Here is a 16,656-nt window from a genome sequence, read left to right as displayed (position 1 = left end):
CTGTATGCTATGTAGTTCCCCTGAAAGAATACTTGCTTGTGAAAGGTGATAACAACAAAATTCAGATAGATTAATATACAAGGCTTTCTTACCAAATGGTTAGTCATTCCTCACATTATTTAGCAATTCATTTTCAAACGAAGCTATTCCTACAGGGCTGTCTACGGGAATGATTAAACTTCACATGTCCCATATAATTAAAATGAAAGGCTGAGAGACTGGTTTTATTCTGCTTACTCTTGGACTTTGATTTAGTCAGGAACTGAAGGAGATAACTGGTTAGACTGTAGCCAGGAGCAAAAGGTCAAAGACAGAAAAGTGAGGATTATAAAGAAGGGTCAGCAACATAGAAAGTTTCAAATGCTTATAGCTAAGATGAAAGTGGTGGCTGCAGAATGTCCTCTCTTGGAGAAAGTACATACTTTGTTCCATTGCTATACACCAGTCTGCCCAAACTTCCAATACTTTGCAAATGTTCCTGAAATGCTTCCAGCAAGTTATGGATCTGTTGAAAAAGAATTTGCTCTCTTAGACCATTCTACTTCAGCATAAAGATGGCTTCCCTTTGGATACCCATCTCTCTTCTCAACCACCATCTTGCAGATGGAGGCATCAAGTCAGTGCTTAAGCACCAGTAATTTTGGACTTAATTGCCCTACCTTTTCAAAAAATGCCCCACTGATTCTACTATATGTTTCCTTCCTCCAGGTTTAATATAAAAATTGGCCCCTAGAAGAAATATGTGGTTCTGTTGGTATCATAATTTAACCCCTTCCCAGATCTTGAACATTTCATCCTTATCCATCCATCTCAGCTCCCATGTGTTGTCATTTCCTTACATCACTACTTTTAGATTTCCTTTGCTATTTATTTATTTATTTATTTATTTATTTAGAGAGTGCTTGTGTATGAGTGGGAGAAGATCAGAGGGAGAGAGAATCCTAAGCAGGCTCAATGCCCAGAGCAAGGCTTGATCTCACCACTGTGAGATCATGACCTGAGCCAAAATCAAGAGTCCATCGCTTAACCAACTGAACCACGCAGATGTCCCTAGATTTCATTTTATGTTCCATTAAGTTTTCTTTACTGAGAAGAGAATGTGCTGCTATTGGGGACTTTCCAGAATTATTGTTTGAACTGAATTATTCAATTGGCTTCTGAGTATGTGATGCTTACGCAAATGGAGGTAAAAACAAACAAGGGCTTGTCTGCCCTTCCTGGCATCAGCTGATGATAGATGGCCCACTCCAAGGAGCAGAACAGGCTGACCTGGAAATACAGAGCAGTCTCCACCACCTTGATGCTTCTGCTGGCTGTCAGCCTCGAGGGCATCGTATCTTCAGTGTGAGAAGCAGGAGACTGAGGGCAGGAAGATGCTTATCCTTAGACCCTGGAGCAGGGCAGGACCCTACCTAGTACCTTAACCCTGGGCTGAGATTAAAGTGCCCTGAGCGGAGGAGTCAAGACCCTGGACAACTCAGTGTGTATTTTTCTATTTTCACCACCCATTGTTATTAGGAAAAAAGTCCTTTTTCATGGTGGGTTTTTTTTTTTTTAACATTTTTTTTTTTTAAAAAGCATCAAGAGTCTGATGCTCAACCAACTGAGCCACCCAGGAGCCCCTCTTTTTCTTTGTTTTGTTTTTGTTTTAAAACAGAAAAGCTAACTGGTTGGGCCAGGGGAAAATCTCCTGAGTTTAAAGGGCCTATGTTTTGTCATCACATAATTGGCTCCTCTTGATAACAATTTCTAAAATACCTTTCTTTTTTACTTCTTTTTGAAGCTTATACAGTTTGATAAGAAAAAGAGGTCCACATGACAAGCTCAGGGGTGCATGGCTGGTTGTAGCAAGGATGAACAGGATTAGAACTTAGTTCTTCTAATGCTATGGTATTCACTTATTCAGCAGTTATTAGCCACAAATAATGTATGTATTAGTTACAGTACTAGCTAGATTTTTGTAGTGAAGAGATCCCAAGCACAGTGCCTCGACCTCGAATCATGTCAAAGTTTACTTCTCTCACATAGAACACTCCAGAGGTAGTCAGTTGGTCCAGGGAAGGTAGGCTGCTCTGCTCCATGAGGTCATTCAGGGAGCCAGATTCCTTTATCTCATTGCCTGGGTCCACAAACTTTCTCTGTAAAGGGCCAAAGAGTAAACATTTAGGCTTTGCAGGGTATACAATCATTGTCACAACTGCTTGATTCTGCTAATGTAGTGTGAAAGCAGCCATAGACATTATGTAAGCAAATGGCATGGCCATGTTCCAATAAAACTTTATTTACAAAAATAAGCCGCAGGTCAAATTTGGCTCATAGGTTGTAATATAATGACCTCTGTCCTTAAATGTCCTTTTCACCATTTTATCTGTATTCAAGACAATGGAAAGAAGTAGATGGGTTGAAATTTTTCTTCTGAAAACAAGATCCATAGATAAAAAGTACTGTGACATAGTAACACAATGGAATACTATGTAGATAAGAATGAATGAACCACAACTATACACAATAACATGGATGAATGCTATAAGTTTAATGTTGAGCCAAAGAAGCCAGACACAAAAGACTGCATACTTGATTGATTCAATTTACATAAAGTATAAAACTAAGCCAAACTAACCTATGGTATTAGAAGTCAGAATAGTGGTTGCCTTTGTGGGGGATAGTGACAAGAAGTGGACACAAGAAGACTTCTGAGTTCTGGCAATGCTTTATTTCTTAAGGCCCCCGTGACATTCCTCCAAGACAGACAGAGAGGATAGTGGAAGATTGAGGTCAAGGAGTCACTCCAGGGACCCACACTGGAGTAGCTATCCAGTTCACAGCCACGGTTATGCGATGGGCATGAGATTTGAGCCATCCAAGGTACCTCACCTCCCGGCCATAACAACTGATCCTAAACATGGATATATGATCAGGGCAAGGACAAATAGAGCGCTTTTACAGGAACTGCCAAACTGGATCTGAGAAAGGGGACTTCCTTCCCTTCCATCCATAAAGATATGAGCCTGGATTTCCTGCAGCCTGGTCCAGGTTCTTGGAGATGACTAGCCTGTGGGAACAAGGAGCCTGATATCCAGAAAGAAGCAGGGAGAGAGCTGAAGAGAGAAAGAGCTAAGGATCTTCAGGCTCTTGGTTCCAGCTATCCCTAAGGTCAGCTCCACCCTGCCTTTCCAAGTTATATGAGCCAATAAATTCCTTTTGAATTCCTTCTGTGCTTAAGAGAATTAGTGTTGAGTTCCTCTCTCATGAAAACTATCATCTGCCTTTCTCCTCAAAATGCACGCTGAATCAGAGCACTTCTTATTGTCTCCATGGTCACTATCCTGATCCAAACCACTGCTGTCTCTTGCCAGAATGAATGCAACAGTCTTCTAGTTCCTCTTTTGCTCTTTTACAATCCATTCTCCACCCAGCAGGCCAAGTGATCTTAGATAAATGTCAGTCAGACCACGTTACTTCCTGTCTAGTGATTTCTCATCTCACCCAAACCCATCCTGTTTTACAAAGCTCTGCATAATCCACTTCTAACTTTATCTCTGGTCACTTCCCCTTATCACTATCTCTCAACTCCTTTACCCCCTCCCCATTTTTTCATTATTTCTTCAGTGCCTTTGCACCTGCTGTCCCAGATCTTTGCATGGGCCTTGCCATTTGGTTTTTAGCACAGTCATATAGGAATCACATTTCCCCCACCCGATCTCTCTATATATCATTTTGTTGTTTAAATTATTCACAGAAATTGTCACCAGCTGAAATGATCTTGTTTTTGTTTCCTTTTTTATTGCTTGTCCATCCCTCCCCTAAGGAGAGAGCTCCAGGAGAGCAGTGTCTTTGTATCCATGTATCCATGCAGGAGGTGCTCAAGTAGTTTTATTGAAAGAATGTTAGGAAATGAGTTAGGAAATGATGAGGAGCTGGGGTTCCATGTAGGACTAGGTTCTCCTAGTGGGTCTCCTTTTCTCTGCACCACGCCATCATCCACATCGTTAACCAGTATTAACTTAGAGAGGAACTTGGACCTGTCACCTGACCTCACTCAATTTGTTTGCTCATTTGTGAAATGGGAACTCCTTGCTGAGCCAACTCCAAAGACTGTTGGAGATGCAAGAAGCCAGTGGGTGGGAAAGCCCAGAGCCCACTGACAATCAGAATCAAATGGGTCTGGGGGCACCTGGGTGGCTCAGTCGGTTAAGTGTCTGACTTCGGCTCAGGTCATGACCTCACAGTTTGTGAGTTCGAGCCCTGCATCAGGCTCTGTGCTGACAGCTCAGAGCCTGGAGCCTGCTTCAGATTCTGTGTCTCCCTCTCTGTCCCTCCCCAGCTCACTCTCTCTCTCTCACAAAACTAAACATAAAAAAAAAAAAAAAAAAAAAAAAATCAAATGGGTCTGGCCTTGCTCTGCTTCCCCACCAAGTCCTTCCCGCTTGATGCTGTTCAACTTACTCTGTGGAATTCCTCCTCTCTGGGTCACTTGCCTTGCCTCCCCCAACACTTAGCCCTCCAAAGGTCTTGTTTTACTGCTTCTTGTAGGGAATTTACACAAGACCATGACCTTCACTGTGAGAAAGCACAGGCTATAAAAGGCCAGGCTTGGCTCCCAGCTCTGTGGTTAAATATTGATAATAGCAGGAAACAGAGGCCTGGGGCGGGTATACCACATATCCCCCTGCAGTAATGGAACCCCCAGACTGAGGGTCTTCCCCAGCCCATTGCCTGGGCTGGAAAGACAGTCCACATGTTTTCTCTTTACTTCAGATCAACATATAGGAAGGAAAGTATGGAGCTGCTGGCTCTTGCAGATCGTGAAAGCCAGGCGGAGCCTGTTTGTCATCTAAGGCCACTCATTCAAGAGGTCATTCACCCTGGAGTGACAGAGGAGGTTCCAGGCCTGGGCGTGTGCTAAGGGCAGAGCTACCAGCTGGGCCCCACTGCCACAGGCTCTACAGCACTGTTCCCCCAGGTGACGGCTGTGACGGGTGCTCAGGCACAGAGACCATCCAGTGCTCCGGTAAGGGGAGGACATAGAAACCAACGCTGCTCCCAGCAGCAGATCAAGGCAGGCCCAGGAAGTCAGATCCCAGGTGAGTGTCATCAACCTCCCATGGGGATGGGTGGCTCGGGCTCTTTGGCAGGAATCACGGTCCCATGGCAGATGGTTAAGCCCTGTGTAAAACACAGGAATCTCCCAGAGGGGCCTAAGGAGACATAACTAAATGCAATGGGATATCCTGGATGGGACCCTGGAATAGGAAAAAAGACATTCACAGAAAAATGAAAGCCAAATAAATCATGAAGTTTAATTAATAAAAAAAAATTATTTATTTTTGAGAGACAGAGACAAAGCATGAGTGGGGGAGGGGCAGAGAAAGAGGGAGACACAGAATCCGAAGCAGGCTCCAGGCTCCGAGCTGTCAGCACAGAGCCCGATGTGGGGCTCGAACCCACGAGCTGTGGGATCATGACCTGAGCTGAAGTCGGATGCTTAAGTGACTGAGCCACCCAGGTGCCCCTAGTTAATAATTTTTTTAAAGCAGGTATATTAATACGATGCCCATTCTAGAAGGAAACTGGATAAGCGCTCTGAAGGAAACGTGTCCTTTGTTCCTGTGGCCTCTAACACAAGCAGGGAGGGTTGGCTCTCAGTTCTAGGCTTGTATTCATGTTGTCATTGTTTGTTGGCGTATGTTTATTATAACAATATTATACATATTTAAAACACACATTCCACTGCGGACATCAGCCCACATGCAGATTTGTACACCACTGTCTTGTCCACTGTGGCTTTATAGTAAGTCTTGAAATCAGGTAGCATCAGTCCTCTGATGTTTCTCTTCTCCTTCAGTGTTATGTTGACTAACTCTGGGTCTTCCTCTCCATATAAACTTTACAATCAGTTTGTCCATATCCATAAAATAACTTGCTGGGATCTTGGATTGATATTGCACTGAATCCATATATCAAGCTGGGAAGAACTGACATCTTATTAGTTCCATTAATTAAACATCCAAAATTGGAACTGTTGTCTCAAAAGATAGAATATACACAAACACTAAAAAAATACAAATACGCTAAATAATACTTAAAATATACATACAAAATACATACATTTAAAAATATATAATTACATGTATTGTTTGCATGAAGGTAGTGTGTACTCATGAGAAACGTATACAGTACAGAAATGTTCAAAGTGAACACCCCACATATCCAGGCCCCATCCACTTCCCCAGAAAGAGTCAGTGTTGGCTATCTTGACCTTCACGCTCTTTTCTCTGTGGGTCTGGGGGGGGGGGGGTCTGCATATGTGACAGGAGCCTATGGCCAATGTTGCTAGTTAATCCAGACCCTCCTGCATCTGAGACTGGACAGAAAATCACAACCCTTCTTAGCAAGTGCTCTGGACAGACAGCTGGAGCTGGAACAGCAAATCATACATTAGCCATTCCTGTAACTTTGTCTTTTCCTTATTCAACAGATGTTCAGTAAGTAATGAGTAAGTAGGTAGTAAGCTTCCAAGTCCAGGAAAGTCTAAAAAAGATCTTTCTTGGGGGCACCTGGGTGGCTCACTAAGTGTCATCTCAGGTTTTGATCTTAGGGTCATGAGTTCAAGCCCAACACTGGACTCCACATTGGGCATGTAGCCTACTTAAAATTTTTTAAAATAATAAAACTAAATAAAATAAAACACTTTCTTTCTCCTTGACTTCCATCTCTATCTTGACACACAAATGATCATTCATATATGAAAAACTTAGCTCAGTATTTAAAAAAATTTTTTATAAGTTTATTTATTTTTGAGAGATAGAGACAGAGAATGAGCAGGGGAGGGGCAGAATGCAAAGCAGGCTCCAGGCTCTGAGCTGTCAGCACTGAGCCCGACGTGGGGCTCGAACCCATGAACCGTGAGATCATGACCTGAGCTGAAGTCGGACGCTTAACCTACTGAGACACCCAGGTGCCCCAAACTTGCTTAGTATTATATTTGTGTCAAAATATTTCCCCTCAAAATATGTAGATGCTTCTTTATTTCTCGCAGAGCATTTAGAGTTGGAAAAAAACTCTGATGTCAATCCTTTTACTAGTACTTTGTTTTTCTAGTTGGCTGTTTGCCATCCAGCTATCTTTGGATGTTCCTGACTGAGCGTCCAAAGCTATTGCAGAAAGCCGTATCAGAAGAGGGGAGCTTGAGATTGCCTCCGAGACCCTCTGTTCTCTTTTTGTGTTTGTTTTTGGTTAGCCCCATGACGTTTTCACCGTGGGTCTGTTCAAAACTCTTCTGTTTTACTTCTTTACTTTTATTTCCATTCCTGCCCCCTTTTTCCTCTTCCCCCAGAGATAACTATCCTAATATGTGTAATGTGTATCTTTTTTTAAAAATGTGTTTTGTAAAACGTGTAGTTTTGTGTGCATATATTTTGAATTTTCCTAAGTGGTATGGCATGCCCCCTTATCTGTTGGGGATAATTTCTTTGGGATATATACATACTCAGGAGCAGAACTGCTGTGTTGTGAGTCGTGTACACTTTGGCAGATTTGCTCTAGATGGCGGCCTGTCTACACGCCCTCTGTTAGTGCCTAAGGCTATAGTCCCAGAGCTCTACCAACACACAGCATTATCTACCATTTAAACTATGTCCATCAGATAGATGTCAAGTGCTATTTCATTTTTATTTTAATTTTCATTCTTTTGATTACCAAAAGATTGATCACTTTTTCATATGCTTGCTAGCCTTTGGGTTTCTGATTTTGTAAGTTGCCTGTTTATATCCTTTAGCTTTTATTACGGTTCCTATCTTTTTCTTGTTAACTTGCAAGAATTCTTTATATACTCTAGATATCAGTCTTTTCTTGATTTTAAGCGTCATCAATATCTTATCCCAACTGGAAATGTGCTTGTTACTTTATTGAGGGTATTCTTCATTGAACGGATAATCTTATGTTTGATATAATCAAATCCACCAGTTTTTTGTTATTGAAGATTTGAGCTTTTAAGAAGTCCTACCTTGCTTCTATTAACTTATATTTTTTCCTCTTCCAATTAGGTCTTTAATTTTGGTGTCTACTTCAGTTTGCTGTTTGTTAGATGTGCACCTCGTCTTCCTTTTCTTCATCAGTAGCTAGTTTCCCTGACATCATCCACTGAACAATTCCTCCTTTACCTACTGGTTAGTGTGTCCAGTTCCCACGTGTACATAGGTCTCTATGAAATCTCTGTTCTGATCCGTTGGTATAGTGATTTGGTCTTGTATCAAAACCATATTTAAAAAATTTGTTTAGAGAGAGATTGAGAGAGCACGTGAGTGGGGGAGAGGGACAGAGGGAGAGAGAGAAAGAGAATCTTAAGCAGGCTCCAGGCTTAGCTCGGGGCCTGATGCCGGTTCCATCCCACAACCCTTGGATCATGACCTTAGCCAAAATCAAGAGTCAGACATTCATGTGACTGAGCCACCCAGGCACCCCAAAACCACATTTTTTATCACTATGTCTCAACCTCTAGTGGGGTCAGTCTCTCCTCTTTTTTTTTTAAGATTGACTTAGCTACTTTTATATGTTTACTTTTTCCATATAAATGTTAGAATAAGTTTATCAAGATCCTCAAAAAGTCCAGCTAGAATTTTGATTGAAATTGTATTGGATTAATAGATTAACTTGGGGATAATTGACATGTTCATAATATATTTATCCTTTCCAAAATCATAGATGTCTCTCCATTTATTCAGATCAAATTTTTTTTTGTCCTACAGTTTTAAAATTTTCTTCATAGAGGTCTCTTCTATGCTTGGAAAAGTTTATCTAGATGCTTTATGGCTTTGATGCTATTATGAGTGACGTCTTATTTTTATTGAATTTTCCAATTTCACTAATATTGTGAGAAATGCTATTGAACTTGTATATAGCAACTTTACTAAATGCTTCTATTAGTTCTAATTGTGTGTCTAAGTAGATGATCTTGTCATCTGAGAATTATGAGTTTTACATCTTTCCTATCAAATTTTACACTTTATTTATGTATTCATGTATTTAATTGAATCTATATTACATATAATATTGTGTAAATTTCATGTGTATATTAGTTTGATACATTTATATATTGTAATATGATTGTCTTTGTAATTGTATTTATCACATTACATAATTATAGCATAATATTATTGTCTATTTTATGCATTAGATCACTATGGCTTATTTACTACTAGTTGCAAGTTTGTACCCTTAAATAATATAAAGCTTATCTCCCCCCCAACATTTCCTGGCAACTACCATTTCCCTCCATTTTTTACAAGTTTGACTTTTTAAATTTTTTTTATTTTTTATTTTTATTTTTATTCATTTTTTTTAAGTTCTTTATTTTGAGAGAGAGAGAGAGAGAACATGAGCAAGATGGGGCAAAGAGAGAGAGAGAAAGGGAGAGAGAGAATCCCAGGCAGGCTCCATGCCTAGCATGGAGCCCAACCCGGTGCTCGATCTCACAAACCATGAGATCATGACCTGAGCCAAAACCAAGAGTCAGGCACTTAACTGACTGAGTCACCCAGGTGCCCCTAACTCTTTTTTTTTAGAATCCACATAAAAGTTATATCATACAAGCTTCTAATGTCAAACTGTCCTTCCATTCCTGGTATTAAGCTTCCTTGGTAATGATTTTCTTAATACATTGTTGAATTTGGGCAATTAGTACTTTATTTAGGATTTTTTCATCTACTTTCATAAGTGAGTGGGCCTATCATCTTTTCTTTTTGCATGGTCCTCATGTAGTTTTGAAACCAGTGTTAAAAGAACAATCCAATTGGTGCTGTTCATTTTGGGGGACAACTTATTTAAAGTAAGAATTATCTGCTTATTGAGAGTTTATTAGAACTCACAATTAAAGCCATCTAGACCTGGACTTTATTTTTCTGAGAGTTTCAAGTATCTTGTCTAGTTTTGACATTTTCTATTTTTCTAGAAATTCATCCATTTCTGGTTTGTCAAGTTTATTAGTACATAGTTCAAAATACACTTAAAAAAATTATTTGAGAGAGAGTGAGAGAACAGAGGAGGGGGAGAGAGAGAGGGAGAGAGAGAATCCCAAGCAGGCTCTGCACTGTTAGCACAGACCCCCACACAGGGCTTGAACTCATGAACCATGAGATCATGACCTGAGCCAAAATCAAGAGTTGGATGCTTGACCAGCTGAGCCACCCAGGTGCCCCAGGTTCAAAACACATTTCTATATATTTAAATCTCTGGTCTAACTTTGGTTCTATTTGTATCTTTTCTCTTTTTCTGGATCAATCTTGCCAGAGATTTGTTTATAAATATATTTAAAAAAAACGGGTTTAGGGGCACCTGGGTGGCGCAGTCGGTTAAGCGTCCGACTTCAGCCGGGTCACGATCTCGCGGTCCGTGAGTTCGAGCCCCGCGTCAGGCTCTGGGCTGATGGCTCGGAGCCTGGAGCCTGTTTCCGACTCTGTGTCTCCCTCTCTCTGCCCCTCCCCCGTTCATGCTCTGTCTCTCTCTGTCCCAAAAATAAATAAAAAACATTGAAAAAAAAAAAATTAAAAAAAACGGGTTTTTGGTTTTGTTCATCTTGTCAATTCCCCCCTGCCTTGATTTCATTGATTTCTACCTCTATTTTTATTATTTCCTTTTTTGTTCTTCAGAGGACCCAGGGATTTGCCTAGACAAATTAACCAGAGGCAGAGCCAGATGAGGGGCCAGCCCCTTGGTCTTAGATCAAGGCTCACTTCCCATGGCCTGAGGCCTCCTGTCAGGAGCCCAGAACAGCTGGGAGAATCAGCTGCCACAGCTGGGCCCCAGCCTGGGCACAGACCTGGGATGTATCATACAGAAGCCTCATGTGTCTAGTCAGAACTGAGACATGCAATAAGTGTAAAATTTACACCCAATTTCAAAGACCTGGTACAAAAAAATGCAAAATATCTCAACCATTTTTATATTGATTACATTGAAATGGTACTTTTGGGGATATGTTGGATTAAACAAAATATGTTGGATTAAACAAAGTTAATTGCACCTATTTCTTATTTTAATCTGGAGAGTGGGAATTTTTGTATGAAGTAGTAATAGCACAGGTAGTATAAGAATATGTCAAGCACAATGTGTGACTGTTTTGAGACTGACTGAGGTTTGGTAAACACAATTAGCTTAACCTGTTTTGTTTTGTGGGAATGGAAACAGGCTCAAATTAAGGAAGGGGTTTATCCAGGGAGCATGAGTTCAGTTTTTTCTGTTGCAAATGGCAGAAAAACAATTCTGACAACATGTCCAAAAAAGAAAAAGAAAAAAGAGAAAGAAAAAAAAAAGTTATCAGAGGTTTGCTGAGGACTGACCAATCTGGCCTAGGAATGGTGATGGAGAAAGAGGAGAGCCCAGCTTTCAGTAGCAGGAGCTGGCGACTGCCTTTCTCTGGCACTTTTTCCTATTCTCAGCTCTGTGTCTCAGGTCTCCAGAAGAGAGACTGATAGGCCCAGGCTTTGTGGGGAGACAGGAGCCTGTGATAGGCTATTACATGGCATCAATGGTGAGAGGTGGGACAATTTGCTAAGAAACCCGGGTGACCTAGTGCGTTGGGCTACAGAAGCTGGATGGGGATGCTGGGCAGGCAAAAATGAAAAATGTCCCCTACAAGGGTCCCACAGCCTGCCAGTGACTCAATCCTCCTTACTCCCAGGTCAGTGCTCCTCTCCACACATGATGAGTCTCAATAAATATTTGAGTGTCACCCACTTCAATGGTTTCTGCCTCTTCAGACCCTACCTGCCCTGAGGCAGTCTTGGTCCAGTAACTCTGCGCCAGAGGAGAGCTGGGTTAGGGTAGTAAGGGAGGTCAAACTGGGGTGGGGTATCCATCCATGCTCTCTGCTTTGTTTCCAGGGGTCTTCAGGGCTTTGCTCAAGGGCCAGAACCTAGGAGCCCAGGCGGGCAGCTCGGGAGCAAAGGGGCCTAAGGATTTCATTGTCAGAAACGTATCCCAACCGTGAACAGGGGCATGGACCACAATGACGGTGTCATCCAAGCTCCAGCTGGCACCGTGGTGCCTCAGGAACTGCTGGAAGAAATGCTTTGGTTTTTTCGGGTAGAAGATGGTAAGTGGTGGGGGACTGGTCGGGGGTGGGGGTCTGTCCTCAACACAGTGGAATTTGGCTGAAGCCTCCTGACACAGCCTCATCCTTCAGGCTGCACATGTCCTCCAAGGTGGGGACCGAGGCTGAGGGGTCTTAATTCCCCAAGGGGTCTGGCCTACCCGCACCCTCCTCTCCTTGGGCTGTGGTCATTCATTCACTCATTTATTCAATCGTTCACAAGTATTTATTAAGTTCCTTCTGTGCAGCAGGCACTGTTCTCAGCACTGAGGTTACAGCAGTGAATAAAACACAAATGTCCATGCCCTCATGGAACATACATTCTAATGAAAGAGTAAAGAAACCAGACGCACAAGTAAAATGCATAGTATGTTGGTGATGAGTAATAAGGAGAAAAACTAAGCACAGAAAGGGAATAGAAGTGTAGTACTATGGTCAAGGAAGGCCTCACTAAGATGCTCTTGTTTGCATAAAGGCTTACAGGAGATGAAATGATTAGCCACGCAGATTATGTGTGGGAAGAACATTCCTGGCAGGGGAACAGCTAATGCAATAGCTTTGAGGCTGGACCCTGACTCGCTTTGGCACTGTGTGGACAGATCTTATTATCCAAATTCAGATTAGCCACTTCAGGTGTTCTCTTTTGGCAGTTGTGGAACAGTTTTACAGCCATCCCTTCCTTCCCACCCCCAGCCTCCTTTCCTTCCTTCCTTTCCTCGCACTGCACAGGGCTGGCCTCTGGCACAACTCTGGAGTGTGAAGTTTACGTCCACCCACACCCCCGCTTTCCACACAATTATCCAACTGCCGTGCTGTCCCTCTTTAGATTAGGGCTTCTGTAGAGCAGAAATCATGCCTCCCGGTCTCTCTCCCCCACAACTGAGTTCCTGCAGGGCAGGGGTCTCTCTATGACACCGGGCCTACAGCAGAGGACGATTGGTGCTGTGAGCTGAGGCTGAGCCCAAGCCCCAACTGTTGGTGGGCCTGAGGGGCACCCAGCCTCTTCTCAAGGCTCCATTCTGTGTGTCCTTCCCCAGCATCTCCTTGGAATTATTCCATCTTTGCCCTGGTGGGTGTGGTGATTGTGATAAGCATCGTCCTCCTGAGAAAGAGCATCCAGGCAAACAGGTGAGGAGCTGGCCTAGGGGTGGTCTCTGGGGAGGTGGGGAAATCTAGGGAGGGGTCACATAGGGGCTTGACTAGCCACCCTTTGGGACAGCAAAATGCAGCCTTTGGGGTCCTTTGACAACACAAAGCTGTTGAAAAACTAGCAACCGTCCCTGATTACTATCCCCTATCCCTGGCCAGCAAGCAGAGGTCAGGATCTCTGGTTCTGGAGTCACATAGGTCTGGGTTCAAATCCCAGCTCTGCCACTCTCACAAGTAAGAGATTCTGATACAAAGGGTCTGGGGTGGTCATTGGCATTTTGCTAAATTCCCTGGATGATAAACTTCCAGGGCTGACTTTTGAGAGCTCCTTGAGGACACAGACCACATCTGACTCAATTTTGTTTCCCCAAGCAACTGGCAGTGTTGGGTTCTAGAAATGATTCAATAAATGCTTGGTTCACACATCTTCCTCCCTCCTTCCCTCCTTCCCTCCCTCCCTCCCTTCCATTTTTCTTTCAACAATTACTATATACCCACCAGTCATCACTATCAGTAACCTTCAAACAAAAATAATGAGAACCCCTCCCTCATATCCGTACCATGTTTTACAATTTAAAAAGTACCTTCACATTCTCTCATTTGACCCTCAAGACAGCTCTGTAAGATAGGGCAGGCACAAGTTATTTATTTCCATTGTACAGAATAAGGTAATTAAGGATCTAAGGAAATGTTGGCCTAGCTTCTGTGCTCTTCCTTCTATGCTTTTATATTATGCATGAATTTTCTTCATAGTTCTGCTATAAAGTAAAAAACAAAAACACACCCAGTACCCTTTGTTCACACTGAGAACTAGTACTTATGAATTGCTGTGGCCTCATTCACTACTCATTCTGCAGGTAAGAGCTGAGCACCTGCTCTGTGCCAAGCTCTGTTCTGAGAGTGGGAGCCATAGTCATGGGCAAGAGGGATTCAGCCCCTGCCTTATAGAATTTACAGTTTGGTAGGGGGACAAGTGTAGTTCAGAGTGACAGATGCTCAGTATGGGACATACAGAGTACAGTGGGAGCACAGTAGTGGGATCTGGGGCCTTCAGGGCAAAGAGATAGAGGGAGGGTGGGCCAAGGAAGCTTTCCAGACTGAGGGAGAGCAGACATCAAGCTTGACACGCTGGAGGAGGAGGGCCCAGCCATGTGGCTATGGCATGGGAGTGGGATGGGGATAGAGGGAGGACAAGAAGGGGGCAGGACCCAGAATGTATGGGTCCTGGGGGCCATGCCAAGGTATTCAGGTTCTAGCTCATGGGCACTGGGGAGCCAGGGAATGGCTTTGAACAGGGACGTGAAAGTCTTATGTTTTAGCAAGGTTAGTCTGGATGCAGGACATAAGAGGAACCAAAGGGATATAGCTTCTAAAAAGGTGACCTTGCCTTTCTTACCCTGTCAGGAGGCATTGCCCTCAACAAGGTCAACTCGGGAGCAAAGTGGCCGTCCATGGGAAAGGCAGACAATGAGCTACTCCTCCTGTGGCCCAAGCAGATTCTCTGGGCAGTCAGCTCTTACCACAGCTCGGTCCCTCTACTCTGGCCAGGAAATCTAGGGGTATCTTGAGTAAAACCACCTTCGGGGAGATGACATTTAGGGGAGTTACTGGAAGGAAGGCTGGGTCTTGAATGCCAGGTTAAGGACATGGGCAGTCGGGAGCCACTAAAGATGCTTGAGTTAAGGCGTGATGTGTGCACACTGCGGTTTTAGAAACATGACTGATGCATGGGGGCTGGTTTGGAAAAGCAAGGACCTAGAAGCAGGAAGATTACTTAGGAATTTCCCTAAAGTAGTTTGTCTGAGGATGGGGTGGGATGAGGGTGGAGATGGGGTGTGGGGTAACAAGGACCTGCACTAAGTAGAATGAAGTCCTGGGATAGAAAATGTGTGGGTTGGTGAAAAGAACACGGAACCCAGAGTCAGGAGACTTAACTGCATGTCTAAGGTATGTGCTTTTTTGACCTTTTTGAGCCACATGTCACCTTGAAGGGGAGCCTGTAGCAATAATAGTTGAGCTCATGGTGGCAATGAGGATCTGGGGAGACGATGCACTGGTGAGTATAAACTGTTTCTCTGCCAAAAGAACATCACACTATCTTGGCTTTCTCCCCCAGCAGTTCCCAGAACTGCCCACTGGATTTTCCACCTCGCTAGTCCACTTGCGAGACCTAGTCTTGCCCCAGCCCCTCAGTCCCCCAGCTCAGGGAACCCCGATTCAACAGCATTTTCTCTCCTCCCAGAAATCAAAAGACACTGAGGAAAAACAAACTGGAAACAACAACTCTGGAAGTCCAAGACTTGGCTGAGGCTGGAGCCAGAGAAGACAACAACCTGAACATGCTAAGAGAGACTTTGCTCTCAGAAAAGCAAAATTTGGCCCAGGTGGAAACTGAGTTAAAAGGGAGAAAGGTGCCACTGGTTCTCCTTCCAGACCCACAAGAATCCGAGAGCTAGGAGGGGTCCAGAGCACCGCCCCATGTTGTCAGCAGATTCAGTGAATGAACTGCAATCAAAATATTGTTATGAAAAAAAAAACCCTTTTTATTAAAATGCATCTGAAGTGGGCATTTGGAAATGCAGTTTGTTCCAATGGGGGTGGTTCAACACAAGGGGCTTGGAGCAAAATCGCAAAATCCATAGCTGGCCTGTGGGTCAGGAAGCTGGGCTACGACTTCTAGTGTGGTTTTGAGGAGTTCATAGCCTGTCTCTGACCTCAACCTCTCCATCTACATAATGGGGCTGAAGGCTGGATTATAGCTGTTGTTCTTTTTTTTTCATATGTAAACTTTTTTTTTTTTTTTTTTTGAGAGAGAGAGAGAGAGAGCAAGAGAGCGCGAGCACAAGCAGGGAAGGGACAGGGAGAGAAGAGACACAGAATCTGAAGCTGACTTCAGGCTCTAAGCTGTCAGCACAGAGCCTGGCGTGAGGCTCGAACTCACAAACCACGAGATCATAACCTGAGCCGAAGGCTGACGCTTAACTGACTGAACCACCCAAGTACCTCTAGAGCCGTTGTTCTTAATCCAAGCTCCTGGAATTGCCAAGAGCAGGATTCTGGGCTCAGAATCCCCTTGCCACCCCTTCCTCCTACCAGAACCATTTCCTTTATCTGCTTATCTGCTGAGGGTCTATGAGAGATTTCCTTTGGGCCAGGGGCCCTGAGGTAAACAGAGTTAGAAAACTATAGAGCTCCCTGTGCTAACAATGGAATCCCAAGAGAGCTGTCCTGATCCCACATCTGAGCCACAGTGTTATGGTATAAGCTATGGTGGCCAAAAATGCTTTAGGTTCTATCTTTCAAAAGTGGACTTTGAACATTCAGACCCATTGCCAAAGGTACTGGGTCTTGCTGGACCAGACTACAAACTGCTCTACTGTGTTTCTGCCTACGAGCCTGGGACAGGCTAACGGTGCCCA

At 43.5% G+C, this 16,656-nt stretch overlaps 1 protein-coding gene across 3 annotated transcripts; it reads left to right on the top strand.

Moving 5' to 3' along the window:
• Window positions 1–4,751: 4,751 nt before the first annotated feature.
• SLC51B (solute carrier family 51 subunit beta) lies at window positions 4,752–15,804 on the top strand. Of its 3 annotated transcripts, XM_058737378.1 has the most exons (5): window positions 4,752–5,084; window positions 8,046–8,168; window positions 11,880–12,091; window positions 13,126–13,216; window positions 15,480–15,804. In XM_058737378.1, exons 3-5 carry the CDS (start codon window positions 11,995–11,997, stop codon window positions 15,691–15,693), a joined length of 402 nt encoding a protein of 133 aa, XP_058593361.1. In that variant the 5' UTR covers window positions 4,752–5,084; window positions 8,046–8,168; window positions 11,880–11,994; the 3' UTR covers window positions 15,694–15,804. The 3 variants fall into 3 exon arrangements, with proteins under 3 accessions (XP_058593361.1, XP_058593364.1, XP_058593362.1); XM_058737381.1 differs by lacking the exon at window positions 8,046–8,168; XM_058737379.1 differs by lacking the exons at window positions 4,752–5,084; window positions 8,046–8,168 and having other exon boundaries at window positions 10,590–12,091.
• The last annotated feature ends 852 nt before the right edge of the window (window positions 15,805–16,656 follow it).

Source organism: Neofelis nebulosa, chromosome 7 (assembly GCF_028018385.1).
Source record: "Neofelis nebulosa isolate mNeoNeb1 chromosome 7, mNeoNeb1.pri, whole genome shotgun sequence".
In the NCBI taxonomy this organism is placed as follows: domain Eukaryota; kingdom Metazoa; phylum Chordata; class Mammalia; order Carnivora; family Felidae; genus Neofelis; species Neofelis nebulosa.
This window is presented reverse-complemented; position numbering and strand designations above follow the sequence as displayed.